General features: G+C 34.0%; 1 protein-coding gene across 6 annotated transcripts in view; it reads right to left on the bottom strand.

The window, feature by feature from the left end:
• LOC144842250 (titin-like) overlaps positions 1-15,446 on the bottom strand; it is a 79,241-nt gene continuing 63,795 nt past the window's right edge. For all 6 annotated transcript variants that reach the window (XM_078698664.1, XM_078698671.1, XM_078698690.1 and 3 more), the window contains 30 exons: positions 15,152-15,439; positions 14,753-15,040; positions 14,493-14,558; positions 14,231-14,321; positions 13,911-14,111; positions 13,679-13,820; positions 13,376-13,575; positions 13,013-13,165; positions 12,777-12,909; positions 12,525-12,636; positions 12,280-12,397; positions 12,014-12,186; positions 11,796-11,859; positions 11,536-11,678; positions 11,062-11,265; positions 10,754-10,889; positions 10,300-10,475; positions 7,498-7,537; positions 6,987-7,327; positions 5,875-6,010; positions 5,445-5,623; positions 4,830-5,336; positions 4,369-4,566; positions 3,918-4,097; positions 3,557-3,779; positions 1,454-1,580; positions 1,172-1,349; positions 920-1,055; positions 560-732; positions 1-467 (listed from right to left, as the gene is read on the bottom strand). In XM_078698664.1, the coding sequence (XP_078554790.1) occupies positions 460-467; positions 560-732; positions 920-1,055; positions 1,172-1,349; positions 1,454-1,580; positions 3,557-3,779; positions 3,918-4,097; positions 4,369-4,566; positions 4,830-5,336; positions 5,445-5,623; positions 5,875-6,010; positions 6,987-7,327; positions 7,498-7,537; positions 10,300-10,475; positions 10,754-10,889; positions 11,062-11,265; positions 11,536-11,678; positions 11,796-11,859; positions 12,014-12,186; positions 12,280-12,397; positions 12,525-12,636; positions 12,777-12,909; positions 13,013-13,165; positions 13,376-13,575; positions 13,679-13,820; positions 13,911-14,111; positions 14,231-14,321; positions 14,493-14,558; positions 14,753-15,040; positions 15,152-15,439 (5,114 nt within the window). In that variant the 3' untranslated portion in view covers positions 1-459. The remainder of the gene's footprint in view (positions 468-559; positions 733-919; positions 1,056-1,171; positions 1,350-1,453; positions 1,581-3,556; positions 3,780-3,917; positions 4,098-4,368; positions 4,567-4,829; positions 5,337-5,444; positions 5,624-5,874; positions 6,011-6,986; positions 7,328-7,497; positions 7,538-10,299; positions 10,476-10,753; positions 10,890-11,061; positions 11,266-11,535; positions 11,679-11,795; positions 11,860-12,013; positions 12,187-12,279; positions 12,398-12,524; positions 12,637-12,776; positions 12,910-13,012; positions 13,166-13,375; positions 13,576-13,678; positions 13,821-13,910; positions 14,112-14,230; positions 14,322-14,492; positions 14,559-14,752; positions 15,041-15,151; positions 15,440-15,446) is intronic.

Raw genomic sequence — 15,446 nt, 5'->3', positions numbered from 1 at the left:
TAACGAAGCCTTTTTGTGTAATTGCACTTTTATTTACTAATCAATTTTCGGTGAACAATAAATACTATTTTAAAATTATGTATTTTAATTTATAATGACTACGGTATTGTTGCTTACTACAAACACAAACAATCTCGATACCTGAATTGTGGATTCCATTACTGCATAATTACTACTATTTTATATTAAATGTCCGGATGTGTCTGCGTCTACGAACACGTCAAAACAAAAGAGAGCTACCACATACGTAGCTTAATTTGCTTAAACTAACTAATTTATTTATTTATTGTGAGATTAAATTTGCATACTTCAAGCTTACGGGCAGCAGCTTGAAGTCGCTTATTTTTAATCAAACGACTAAAGTAATAACTATGTCAAATATAGATATAATTTGTTGTAAATGTTAAAATTCTGGATACAGTTGGTAATCGTGATGTTATCCCATTTGGACTTCGTATATTAATCACCTGTCATATTCTCATAATAAAGCAACATCTAATTGAATTATCTAACGATATCGGAGACAGTAATAATTATAATGTATACAATTATAACTAACTTTTAATAACGGCATGTGCTTTGCAGTATGCTATTCCAGCCGTGTTTTCTGCTCCACAAATATAGTTTCCGGCGTCGTCGTCTTCAGATTTGGCGATCTGTAAACTGATCACCTCGACACCTTGCGCAAATTGATAACGTCGACTGTCTGTTAATTCCTTTCCATCTTTAAACCTAAATAGAATAAAATTAATAAAGTTATAGTATAACTGTTTCAAAGTGCAGTAGACCAGACGTTATACAAACAACTTCTATCTCTACTAATGGTTCCTTCCACTGAACCTGTATACCAACTTTCATAATTCGGTTTCCATACGTTTGCAACTGTGTCGACTACAAATATGATAGAAAAAAAACACACCATTTGATGTCTGTGACTGGTGTTCCTTTAACAACACAGTCAAATCTCATCTCTTTGCCTTTAACGACCTCAACATTACTCATCTTTGTCTCAAAGTAAGGCTTAACCCACTTCTCATGCGTTTTAATTTCATCATCTGTGAATCGAAAAACAAATAAATAGAATAGATAAGTCAATGATGTTGTCGCTATAAACAGAGGTTTCAATTGGCAAGTGATACATCGATAGATGAACATTGAATATAAGTCTCACCTGTTGGGTCTTTTGTGGTCACAGGTTTCGATGTTTTACTGACAGCACCGCAGCCGTTTCTGTTAACTGCTTTAACTCGGAATTTGTATTCCGTATTTGGTTGAAGATTACTGAGATGGTGAGATGTTGTATTAACCTCGGCAATTTCTGTCCAAATCGAGTTGGAACCCTCCTCAATCTATCAGAAATATTAGCAACATAATTTAGAGGATTCCTTGAAATAATGTTTGACATTTATAAGAAAAAACAGAAGGTATCAACGTAAAAAAAAAAAATGTTTACCTTGTATGATGTGATCTCACTTCCACCATCATATGTCGGTTCATACCATGCCAGCGTCAGGCTGTTTTTAGTCACATTTGACACATGAGGTTTGCCAACGGGGTGTTCTGGTACACTTCCAATCATCCTAAATAAATTAAAATTATGTAATTAATCCAGTTTAGGCAATCAAATCAAATTTAAAAAAAGTTATTTCCACAATACGATATGTAAAGTGAAAATTAACCGTATGTAAAGTGAAAATAAGGTGTGGTTGTGAAACGACGTGAGTGATTATAAAGGCGCGCGGTAGCGGTAACTAACTAATACGCGTCCTTACTTTCCTTCCACTTCTGTCCTTCATAATTTTGCATGTAATGTGCAGTTGGCAGTGTTGGAACTGTAACATGAAGTCATTACGTATTGAAAACATAACTAGTAAACCAATCGGTACGCAGTACAAAACCACATGTGAAGTACCCACCATCAACAGGCGTAAAAAGTGCAAATAATTAATGTGGGTTTAATTCTTATCTAGGTCTACATTGTGTTGTGTTCAACTATTTCTTGATCTTTTCGTGACGGTGCAGAGTTCGTGACGGTGCAGAGTTTGTGTCAGAATGTTTAAAATCAACCTTTTTCTTGGTACTGGCATTTCTTCCAGAATATCCTCTTCATCATCGTCACTATCGTAATCATCGTCACTTTCACTACCAGACTCATTGTTCTTACTTCCAAGATGTTCAAGCCAGGGCGGCAGCGATTTGTATTCAGCATTTTTCATACTATCTTTGTTCTTCTTGTAGTCTTGATATGACATCGTTTGCTTTATGTCTGATTGCTGTTTAGGGCCGGTAAAACTTTTCTTAGGTTGTTTATTGGCTACATTTTCTTTAGGTAGAGATGCACCATTTGGTTTAACTTGATATTTTTTTCCAATATTGATACCAGCGTTATGTTTTATCGACTTGTCTACCGTGACATCATGGTGGACATTTTGAGATTGATTATCTGTAGTGACAACAAATGAGAGAATTGCAGGCTTGATATCTGCAGTTTCATTTGACTTTTGAGATTTCAATTTTGCATCAGACTGTTTGGTTGAGTTAACGTCTTGGGATATGTCAGTGTTAGCGTTCCTTCCTTGTTCTAGGCTCTCGTCTTTCTTATCATATTTACCCATTTTCGAAGACTTACGATCATCTGAAGTAGTGTTATTCTCTGCATCATTGTCACTACCAATTTTCCCACCTGGCTGAATAGCTTTAATATTGATAGCATCTTTTGACTTGGTTCCATCTGTTGCTTCAACTTGTTTTTTAGGTTTGGATGTCATTTGCTCTGGAGCTTTTACCGCCTTCGTATCATGCTTGAAAGAACCTGCTAACCATGAAGGGATGCGAACTTTAGACTGTGTGCACTCTGGCAAACTGTCATCTTTCTTTTCAGCGATATTATTAGCACTTCCATTATCTTTAGTATTAGGTTGTTTAGGTTTTCTTATTAAGTCTTCCTCATTGATACCAAGTTTTGTGATAAGTGTCTCGTGGTATATTTTGTTATAGCAGTCTTCTGGTTTACTTGTTTGAACTGGTGATATTTCTATTCTAATATTGCTAATAGATGATGTTTCTTCAGGAACTGTCTTTGCATCTTTGTCTTGAGTAATGTTATTATCAGCATCAGTTTGTTGTGGTTTTACACTATGAAATTGAGCATGTAATTCATTAAAAATCACACTAAACAAAATATACATTTTATAAAATTCAGAATCCTTACAAATATTTTGTTAATTTTGTTTCCATGTTTACGATGTACCATACGTCATATAAAAGGGTACCCATGTGAAACGTTAGATTAAATTGCATAATGCTGAGCGCTTAAATCCAGTGAACCTACCAACAATAGGGAACTTTTGATTTTTGACGACCTAAAACCTAGGACCTACGTTGTTTCGTTGGTGATCGGAAGCGCATCGGTCCTCGCATGCGCACACCGAATTCATGACGTAACTATCAAAACAAAATGTCCCTACTGACAATGACTGATACCACACAAACCTTTTCTCACTATTATTTTAGCACTGGCTATTAAGAAAATAAATAAATAAATACTGTAACTCACTCAGGTTGTTGAACGCCATCAGCATCTTCGTCAACAGTAGCTAATGTTAGTTCAAATTCTGCTTCTACTTCACCCTCTCCATTGCTAGCTTTGCACAAATACGCCCCAGCATCGGATGCCACTGAACTTGGTATTTCAAATGTGTGCACAAACTTCTCGTCAGTAAATTTAAATCGGTCGTTTTCTCTAAGTGGTTTATCATCTCCTTGTTTATACCAACTCACTGCAAAAGTCAAATTAAAACCATCTTATGTTATGTTATTTTTATTTTTAATTTATTTATTTGAAAGTAGAAGCTAAAATTATTAGTTATCTTTTATAATATTATTATATAACATTCCGTTAAATACAAGTAAATTACCTGTAGGTAATGGGTCTCCATCGCAATCACATGATAACATAACACTTGTTCCCTCGGTAAATGTTGTATTTTTTGGTTTGTCGAAAAACTCTGGTGGAACTGGATCTTCTTCAATTATTGCAGGCTGATCCGTGCTTATACTAATACTTATATCCTGACTTATGCTAACACTTGGCTCTTCTGTTAATGTGAAGATATATAAATTGGTTTAACTTCTATTATAGATATATTTTTAAATGAATTTTTTTCTGCATCTATACATACATTATGCTTACTTTTGAGACAGGCACAATGCAAACAAATGTTGTCTATGTTACTCACCCTGCTGTCTCAGATATTTCGTAGATTAGTAGTAGTAGATTTAATAAAATTTTTGAGAATAAGAAATAGTCTAAATGATGAAAATATTGGTATAAAAAGCACAATATGTAAATAATCATTAGATTACTACCTTGAACTTTGACATTACAACTGCTATCAGCTTCACCATAATCATTCAACACTTCACAAGTGTATTTACCAGCGTCCTCTTGGAGTATTTCAGTAATTTCAAGTTGGTATATCTTTCCTTTGGTAACATATCGGAAGTTATCGCCGTCTGGAATATCATTACCGTCACGCAGCCAACCGATATCCATTGGCAGTGCACCTATTAACAACAACATAATTAATATTGTGATTTAGAAATATTTCTTCAAACTAGAGAAGAGTGAACAACATTTAGAACAACATATAAATCATCACCTTTGTTTCGTTGTAGGTTTTTAAACCAGGTTATATCAAGAGATAAAATTGCACTAACCTAAAATAATGTTTTATTGTTAATCGTAAAACGGCTTTAGTTATAATTTAAGAAGAGTTGAGTTCATTAGTTTTATATTAGTTAAATTTAGATTAAACATAGTTCCTAACCATCAATTTCTACTTCGAGAACAACTCGTTCGCCGTCATAAACAGAAATGTCTTTCAGCTCTTGGACAAACACCGGAGCTCCGGTGCCCTCTTTATCGTCAGCTTTTGGAACTATTGGTTCAGGTACATCACTCTTTTTTGCATCGTCACTCGATCTTCTTCTGGATTTACGCTCTCCACTGATATCTGGTGATCCTGACCTGTAGTCTGTTGTGAGGTATCGATCATATTTTGTTCGAGAGCTGCTGCTACTAGAAAATCGAGATGCACTGGAATAACTTGAGGCCGCTGTGTAGCTTCCACGAGTGTCTGGTGAAGGGTACTTTATGGCACGTTGTCTTCTTCTATACTCGTAGTCGGTTGTCAGTGATTGTGATGTTCTGGTTGATTTTCTTTGTGATCGTTTCTCACGTTGCGGTCTTTCAGATCGTGATCTTCGGTGTTGTCTTTGTGTTCGACGATGATCATCATCTCTATCGAATTCATCTCCGTCTATGTCTGCTTCAGCTAAAATATAAATGATAAAACTTTACTACAATATTGTAAACTGAATTTACTAACAAATATCTTTGTAAATAAGTATACACTTTTGAATACCAAGCATAATTCTCGTACCTTTCATAACAGCAAGCTCACATCCACAGGATACTGTTCCAGCGGGTGATGAAGCAATCAGTGTGTATCGACCAGCATCGGTAGGTGCAACGTTAGCTATTGAAAGTGAATATGCACCTCCTAGATACTTATCAAGTAAGATACGACCGGAAGGATATATTGTGTCACCATCTTTACACCTATTATAAAATAAACAATTACTAGTTAGTAATCTATTATGTTTCATGGAATTTGTATATATTCATTTAAACCAGAAATGTGTTTATACATAGTGACTAATCAATGTATACCTGTGGCCGTAAAGCTAATTACATTTAATGTTGAACTTGATAACATGGTCAAAAACATAATGATGATGTAATAATAATAATCATTAGTCACTCAGCAATGGGTATACTAAAATAATATTATTGCGCAGCAAGTCTCTCACCATGTAAGTTTTGGCTCAGGAGTTCCGGTTACCATGATCTCGAACCGAGCCGTTTTGCCTTCCTGTATATACTGGGACTTGAGTGGTTTCAGAAACGAAGGCCTAGTGTAGTTTAATCTGTCATCGGGAGGTAAACCTAAACATAGTGATACACAGAATAAAGAAGCATAATTTACCTGAAATATTAATAACATAATGTTACACGATAAACGAATTTAGATTGTTAAAATACAGATTTGTATTACCATGAAGAGGTTTCTCCGTGGTATTTGATTTGATTTGAATTTATTAGGAAAATCATCATAAAAATACATACAAAGTGATAACATAAATTACTGACTTTCCAAATAAAAATACATAAAAGATTTTCCATGATAGACCAAAACGCTATTAGCTTATTTCCATTACATAGTAACAACAGATCGGCTATTAAGTCATTTCAATTTACTTGTATAATTAAATAATTCGTAAACCACATGTTTCCTGTTCATAAATTCATGTCATAACAGCTGTGTTAGCTAACGATTTACCGATAGATTCACATCTGTGATAAAATAACGACATGTCTGGTTTTATTATCATGTTATCATGTACTGCTAGTTTGTAGGCCTACGTGTACATAATTACTATACTCTCAGAAAATGTAGATAATGAATACAAGTATAGATATCCTTATATGGGCTTCACATTATTGACATTTTATTTGATGACGAAATTAAGTAAGAATTGTTTAATGCGTTGGCATATCGTGTTGCAAAAACTACGTAAACACTGCAATCCTATTCAATTGATTTGGGAGTTATAAGTGATATCTATTTCTATCCTAAATAAATAAACATTACGATCATGTAATGTTGTGTCATCGTTCAAAATAAACAGCAAGGAATGTCAGGTATCTTAGCACAATCTTGTTTGAAAAAAAAATATATATGTGCGTATGTACAGTATTATAAATCTGGATCGCGTAACTAGTGTATTTCGCATTTCCTCAGTTTTTCAGTATTGGGAAGGAATACGATTTTTTATTTTTAAATGCAACATAAAATGGCAAGTAACATACCCTTAATGATGGATTTGTTAATAAATATTTTAATAAATCAACAATGGCTTACTTTCGTCAACAACAAGTTCACAGGTTGTAAATTCGTCACCATCAGCATTAGTTGCGATGCAACGATATGTACCAGTATCAGTCTGCTGCGCATTACCAATCTCCAGTGAACATGACCCTCTCTTGAAAGCTATTTTACACGTTTCTCCATCCAGAATTTGACGTCCATTTTTAGTCCATGTTATTATAGGCTCATTTGTTCCCTGTACAGTACACACCAGCACTGCTGTCTGGCCTTCTACTATTGTCTTTCGACGAAGAGGAAGGCTGAAGAATGGTGCTACATTCTTGGGTTTCCGTCGTCTCGGAACAAAGTTGGTCAGATCTTCAGTACTAGATTCTCTGTGATAAAAAAAACCATTATTTGTACCAATATGTAAACAAAAATACAAAAATGTAAAAAAAACCCGTCATAATCGCACAGTTATTAAATGAAAAAATATATATTAAAGTCATAATACTACATATATGTTTAAATGATTACATGATTTTCTAAACAAAACTTGTCTTACCTTGATAATGGCGATCCATAATCACTAGATACACTCAAGCCTGTATAAGAATAAGAAGGGACTGATAAGTAATCATAATCAAGCTTACGACTATTTCTAGGACTTCTATCATAACTATCTTGTAACCAGTAAGCTAGTAAATACCGGTCAATTAAATTGTCATTTTCGATTTCACGGTGATTACGTGGAGCTCTTGTCGGACTTCTTGACTTTAGTGGTGAGGGCGAGTCATACGATTGCACAACAAGTTTCTTATTTTTCCAAATGTTTTTCTTCTTTTTGTTAACTGGCGTTTTAGTAGGACTTCTTGAGCGACTAGTAATATATCTATCTGGACTGTAGCCATCATTTCTGAAATAAATATCACGTTCCTTCAATGGTATGGAGACAGCTTTTTTGCTCAAACTGACTGGATACTTTTCTGTTAAGACTGTCTTCATGACACTGTTTCGTTTTGGTGGAGTATATCCAGGTAAATATCTTTCTAAGATATCTTCAAGGGGTTCATCTATGAAATTCTCTACTTTGGATGCTGGAAGGTCCCATGTCTCCACGTCTTCTGTATCAGATTTTACCAAGTCATCCTCGTATATGTCATCAAGAATACGAAAGTCTAATTTTGGACTTCTGTATGGATAATCTGTCAATGGTTTTTTGTAGGTAGATACTTTTGGACTCGTGTATGAATAATCACTATATGATTTCTTTACAGGTCTGGCCGGAAATTTGAAATCTGTATCAGCAAATGTGAGCTTCGTCCGCTTAGGCGTATAATCTGTAAAATTAGAGCTGACAAAAGGCTTCCTGGCTACGGATACAACTTTTGGATCAAAACCATCGTCAGATCCAGAATCTTCCCCAAGGTAAGTTGTCATAAGATTCTTTATTGAAGCACTCCTTCGCAATCGGCGTAACTTTTTACCGCGACCACGAGATGTCCTTGTCTTTGGAGAAAACCCATCTTTGCGATAGGTAGGCCTATATTCCATGACACGTCTTCGTCTTATGCAGGCCTGGGTGAATTTGAAATTTAACTCAGCATGCCAGCGTTTATGTCATTCGTAAGCCATACCGCACTACTCAGATATACATACTTGAGCCGAGAGTCGAGCTATGATTAGATTTATAGCGGCGTATGATTGCATTCCAAGACATTCGATACGATACCTACAGTGTATGCTTGCATGACTTAGCATTCTAAATGAGCAAATGATACTACACTTCTTATTAACTTTAATATCGAAACAAAATTAAATATTACTTTAGTTAAAAAGGGTTATATCAAAAGTTACTTGTCCAATTTGTAAAAGCTGTTGCAAAAAAACGCCGAAACGATAGAATTTCGTCAAATTGTAGACCAAATGTATATGTTTTGTTTTTGTATTGTAGATCACTAAACATTATCTCTTAAAAAAATCACATAACCATTCTTTATTTAAACGTAAATTTAAACTTTTATTAGTTAAAGGTTCTTTGTAATTTATTTTAATATTTACATATTTGGATATTAACTAAATAAATTATCTTAAATTTATATAATCTATATTACTTTTATTATTATTTATTTTTTAAACTTTTTGGAAAAACATATTAGTTAAGAAAAAAATCTTCATCATTATATAAGTCTGTTGTTGTTTTTGGAGTTCCTAATTTTGTAATATTATTTTAAATTTATTTAAGTTATTAGTAAAGTGAAATAAAATGAAGTTAGACTATTACAACAACATGTTACAACTATACAACAATTGATATTATTTATTTTAGTCTATAGAAAACACTGTGACATTAAATGTAACTGATATTCACAAAGTAAAACGCCATTGAATTTTGTTTTAAATCAAGGATTGTGCAATATAATTTTAATCAACGCTTAACTTTTATTGTTCTCAAAAGCCGAGTGCAAAATGTTATCCAATCTATCTGAAATATTTCATCGCGTAGAGGGAACTGCTAGAAGAATTCTCATTAACGATCTATACAAACAGAATCTTCATCCGCACGAAAGGTCAAATTCCTCAAGCAACATGTCAATGAGAGATATAAGCTGGCAGCTTTCAACAAAACTTTATATTCGGCGAAATATGATATTACTTAATTTGATATCGTGACAGTAAAAACCCCCACAACTTCTATGCACACCTATAGAATTTACGTTTAGCAAAATTAGAAAACATATGATATATAATCTGTATATCATCTTTCAATTACATAAATATTTGACGTAATAAACAAACACATAAAGGGTATAAATAGACGCTGATAGGTCTACAGACATTTTTAAAGTTTTCCCTTCTTTGCCCAAAATTGGTGAAGACTATTCAAGCTTATAAAAATGATTTGTTTTCTTTCATCCTGGTTCATAATATAACAAAAGAAATTCTTGATTATGGTTGATCTGGTCAGTACACGCCCTCCTATTAAAATACTGGGTTCCCAGTAATAATATTGAAAGATTAGACCAACAAGTTTTCCTAAATAAGTGATTGAACTTTCATCACTGTATGATTATACTTTTTTACTGTACAAAAGTTATATTATGAACTTCTGGTGAAGAATGAACATATGATTCAAGATCATTTTTTATTGATCATTCATCAATTGTAAATCTGGTTCATTCAAAATCATTGAGATGCATTTTCAACATCTTTGGACAGACTACTTTAATTCAATGCTATACAAATTTCATTCAACATTCCATCAGTAAATTATGATGAAGTACCTTCCTGTTTACAGACGTATACAAAAAAATTGAGCTACATTGTTTATAAATTGAAATAATTCTGAAAAATAAGTTTAACTTACGTTCTACACTGAGGGTAGCTTCGCATGAGATACGTCCAAGTAGATTACTAGCTTGACAGGTATATGATCCAGCATCTTGTAAGAATGCCTCTTGTATTGTCAGTGTATGGGTACCGTCATCCTCACAATCTATCTTGTAGTGATGTCCATCAGCTACCTCTTTGTCATTTTTGAACCTATAAAGTAATAATTAGTTTATAAAATATACAATATTTTAATGTGTAATCCCAGGTTGAAAGGGTTTTTTTAAGTAAGAAAAAGTAATCCTGCATAATTACCAAATACTACAACAAAGGGAAACGGCCAGATGTATGTGTTTAACACCTGATAAAACTTTTTAATAATATAGTTGGCAACTGAGATACACACAAGCATGCTTAACTGTTAATTGTCTAATTTGAGTACTACAGATTTAGAGTCAGGAAAACAAGAACATAATTAAATGTAAACATACCATCTAATTTCTGGATCAGGTACTGCACTAATATTGCACTCAAGGCGGGCTGCACTGCCCTCAACAATCAAAATATCTCGTAATTTCTTCTCAAAATATGGCTTCTTGTAGCCAGCATATTTGTCGATGTAATGTTCTAAGATAAAAAAAATGTACTTAGTTTTAATGATATCAGAGTTTCATAGGTAAACATAAATCTGAATGAATTTCAATGAGATAATAATAGAAATCACAGCCTTCACCGGTTTGCCATAATTTGGTAATGCAATATGTGAACACATAAATAAACTAAATAATAAAATAATTACCATCAACAGAAATGATGCATTTTGTAATAGATGTTCCTTCAATATTTGAAACCTGTGCTGAGTATTCACCGGAGTCTTCTAAAGTTGTCTCTTGTACTGTTAATGCGTATGAACCATTAGCAGCATGCTGTGTGTAGTGGCGGTCATCTACTATCGCTGTTGTACCCTTGAACCAGGTAACACGAGGCTCTGGTGGTGTATGTACTAAAAATAAAAATTAAATGATTCAAATTAGAAAATCAATTAAAATACATATATTATACAAAATCACAACTTCACTTAAGCTACCAGCTCAGAAGTAGCCAAAGAGCTTAGGAGCTTATTTCCTTTGGAGCCCATTTATGATCTAATTATAAACTAACAATAATGAATAAATACAGCTTTGGGTTGAAGTGGTTTGTAATACAATCTACATCTCATAAGCACACAGTAACTGTAACATACATAGGTTGAGTGTAATATTTGAAAAAATACCTTGGAAGGTTAGTGGTAGAATAAAGCCTAATCCACATTCTTGATCTTGAAGTGTTGCCACAAACTGAGGAGGCATATCCAAGTAGCCTGTAGCAGCAGCGTGTAGTGAACGACGTCTTCTTGCACGTTCTCCCAGTGGAATCCTGTAATATACATAGTTATTTAAAATGAAAGTAAAGAAAGTATTCCCAGCCAACAGTAACTGAATGCTATGGTTAATACAGTATACACTACAATCACACATTTGACTTTAAACTTACTTTTGACGCTTGAAGCCAATGGTTCTTCTTTCACCACGGTTAGCAAGTTCATCATCATCTAATACTGAAAATATATTCAATTGTCAACTCTCAAATAAAAAAAGAAGTAATCTATCTATTTATTAATCTAAATGTACTATTGGATATTGCTTAATCTACAATATTGGTTATTTTTTCCCCATACGATGCAACTGCCCTTTTATATAGGAAATACGTACATTCTACATCAAGCGACGCTGTTGATGTTGCATGACCGTATGAATTACTGGCTTTACATGTGTATTTGGAAATGTCGTCAATGTTTGCATCATGAACAACAAGCGTGTATTTTCTGTCATCATAAAACATTTTGTATTTGATGCTGATTGGCAATAACTTAGATCCCTTGTACCTGTAAATAAAAAATAAATAATGTATAGTACAGTATTTTGAATTAAATATTGTGAAAATTATAGTTATACTTAAAAAAATATCGTTTACTCACCACAATATAAGAGGTTCTGTAAGAGCAGACACTTCACATTCAAAGCGACCATTGCTGGCTTCTATAGCTGTAGTATTAACAAGTGGCTTGACAAATTGTGGTGCAGCATCTCGCACACCTAATACAACAAGATAATTTACCAATATTATTACTAAATTAAATTAGCTATTATAGCTACTAGTAAAAGCAAACCAATTTTGATTTGCAAACCAAAAGACAAACTTTTATAAATATTTAATTCTTACCCATAAACACAATTCTTTCGTTCAAAGTTTGGCCTCTAAACGTCTTGTGTACTTCACGCAGGGATCCTGTGTGGGCCAACCGACCAATAGCCAATGCTGTTTGTCCAGCACCCTAAAATAGTAGATCAAGTAATGTTTGAATCAATAATAACCACACCAATTACCATTACTTGAAATTATAGTAGCTGATTGTATATTAGTAATTTAGAGTTGTAAGCAGATTTGTGATGACAAGGTGGGATAGTACCATACCTCTGGTTTTCTTCTTTCGTAGAATGATCTCAATCGAGTTGGGTCAATACGACGAGCACGTCTGCGTGCTAAGATGTCAGAATCCATTGTCAACCAAGGATGACGTAATGCTTCTTGAATTGTCATACGTTTACTATAAACAAACATATAGCATTATTAATAAGAGTAGTTGTGAAATTGCCACAGTTCATTTTGTCATAAATAATTTATTATTAAATAGGTCTACGTATACTTACTCTTTGTCTTTTACTAAAATCTTCTCTATCCAGTCAAGTCCTTCATCTGAGACATAATCAAAGCACTCGTCGTCAAATTCCCAATCACCTTTAGCTACGTTCTTGAGAGTGTCTTGATCAGTATCACCCATAAATGGTGACATACCAGACAACCTAATGTACAAATAAAACAGTGAACACGATGAAGAAAGAGAAGACATTAAGGTAGGTAGGTACTGGTTTACAAGGGTGCAACCAATTTTTATTTTATCTACTTAGACTGAATTCTGGGTCTTCAATCACATACAGTTTAATTTAATTTGAAGTGTCATAGAATAGTTATTGTCTATGCCTATATTTGCAACAATAGAGTTTGATACTCACATTACATAAGCAAGAATACCAAGTGACCAGAGATCTGTCGGCAGTCCAATTGGCTCATGGTTGACTACCTCTGGTGCCACAAACTCTGGTGTGCCAAACATCATTCGTACGGGTTCATTAGGGTCAAGTTCATGGGCAAGCCCAAAGTCAATAATCTTAATATCTTCGCTCGTTCGTGTTTTGAATAATATATTTTCAGGCTATTGAAGAAATTAATAAAGAAGTGTAGTTAGTGGTGGTTATGATGTTAATATTGGAAATAATTAACAAAATATTCACACACCTCTTGCAACTTATATTTACCTTCATATCTAAATGAATGAGATGACGTTCATGCATATGTTTTATGCCTTCACATATCTGGCGCATGTAGTGCACAATTTCAGGTTCTGTCAAGATGTAGTTCTCATCAACCAATCGGTCAAACATCTCTCCACCAGAAAGGCTAAAATGAATATCACTCAAAATTAGTCCTTTGAGTCAAAATTGAACTACATATCAATAATATAACAAATTATAAATACCAAGAACTTACAATTCAATAATCATAACAATCTCTTCGTCATTCTCAAAGACGTCATGCAGTTGTAGAAGTCGGTTATGGTGCATCTTCAGCATTATGTTTATCTCACGCTGGACTACCTCCCGCTCCTTGCCATGGCAACGAATGAACTTTGCAGCCCATGTTTTACCTGTAGCCTTCTCAATAGCTCGGTACACAATACCATACGAACCTCTAAATAAATAAAACATACGATTTTAATTGTTGTTTTGATACATAATTGAAATGAATAATATGTGATAACTCTTCTTACACTACCAATATGTATTCAAATGTAGTGGTGTAATTCTTACCTGCCAATTTCTTCACATATTTCATAATAATCGTAGACTGATCCTGCCTTACGTCTGAAGTCATATTTTGATGGTATGTACGATGTATCAACTGTAAGAAATAGTAGGTAATTCTAAACATGTATCTTGGTAGGACATGGAATAAATTTGGTAAACTAAACGACAGCAGTGCTGATAAGACACCATATTTATTGTAAACATTCATTTTTTTCATAAGTTTGAAAGTAATTATATTTGTTACTTTCTACTATGTTGAACTTACCAATGGAATCATAGTATTTTCTTCTAGACTCAATGTCTTCAAACTGAGGACGATCTCTGTCTGATGCTATAAGTGAAACAAATCTTATTTAGTACATAACTTAAACTTATAAATGTGAATTGTCTCAACTTTAATACAAAATTAAAACACACTTAATTGAACAGAGTAGCCTGAAATAAAACGAAAAGTTTGCAACCAATCCAACTTCCTTACTAGATATTGTACTATCTTTATAACATTAATTGCCAAAGTAAACTTACGTTTTGTTTTTATGAGTGAAGTTGCAGTGCAGGGGTCACTTGGGCCATAATCATTAAGAGCTGTCACCCTGAATGTGTATTCAGTATTAGATTTGAGTCCAACAACAGTTAAAAAGCAATTTCTGCTAGCTAAAACCCGTGTCCATGCAATCTGTCCAGATTCCTGTTTCTCTATCATATAGCTTGTAACAGTATTGCCACCATCATACAAAGGAGGTTGCCAGTAAAGACGTACTGCATCAGTTGAGATATCTGTTACCTCAAGGTTACGTGGTGGATCAGAGTGTCCTGTACAAACAATATTGAATTTGTAAAAAAACGACGAAAAAATTATGGCAATTAAAAATGTGTTGAATGTTGTGCATGTAGGCAAAGCACTGTAACTTTTAAAATACTTACGGAGAATGTTGATGCTAACACTCGCTGTATCAGCTCCTAGTTCATTGGTAGCGACAACAGTGTACTTTCCTGCATCTGCATTTGTAATCTTATTAATGACTAATATGGTATCCCTATCTGTTTCTTTCATTTCGTATCGTCCGCCTTCTACAAGATCGCGACCATTGTGATCCCATGCTATTGTAGGCCTGGGAACACCGGTGACTGAAATACGAAGCTTCAAGACTTCTCCTTCCAGGCAATAGAGTGGTGAACGTAGTCTTGTTGGAAGTGTCAGATGTGGAGGTACTGTAGT

This window comes from Antedon bifida, chromosome 1 (genome assembly GCF_963402885.1).
Source record: "Antedon bifida chromosome 1, ecAntBifi1.1, whole genome shotgun sequence".
Lineage (NCBI taxonomy): Eukaryota > Metazoa > Echinodermata > Crinoidea > Comatulida > Antedonidae > Antedon > Antedon bifida.
Note: the sequence above shows the minus strand (reverse complement) of the source record. Positions and strands in the feature narration are given on the sequence as shown.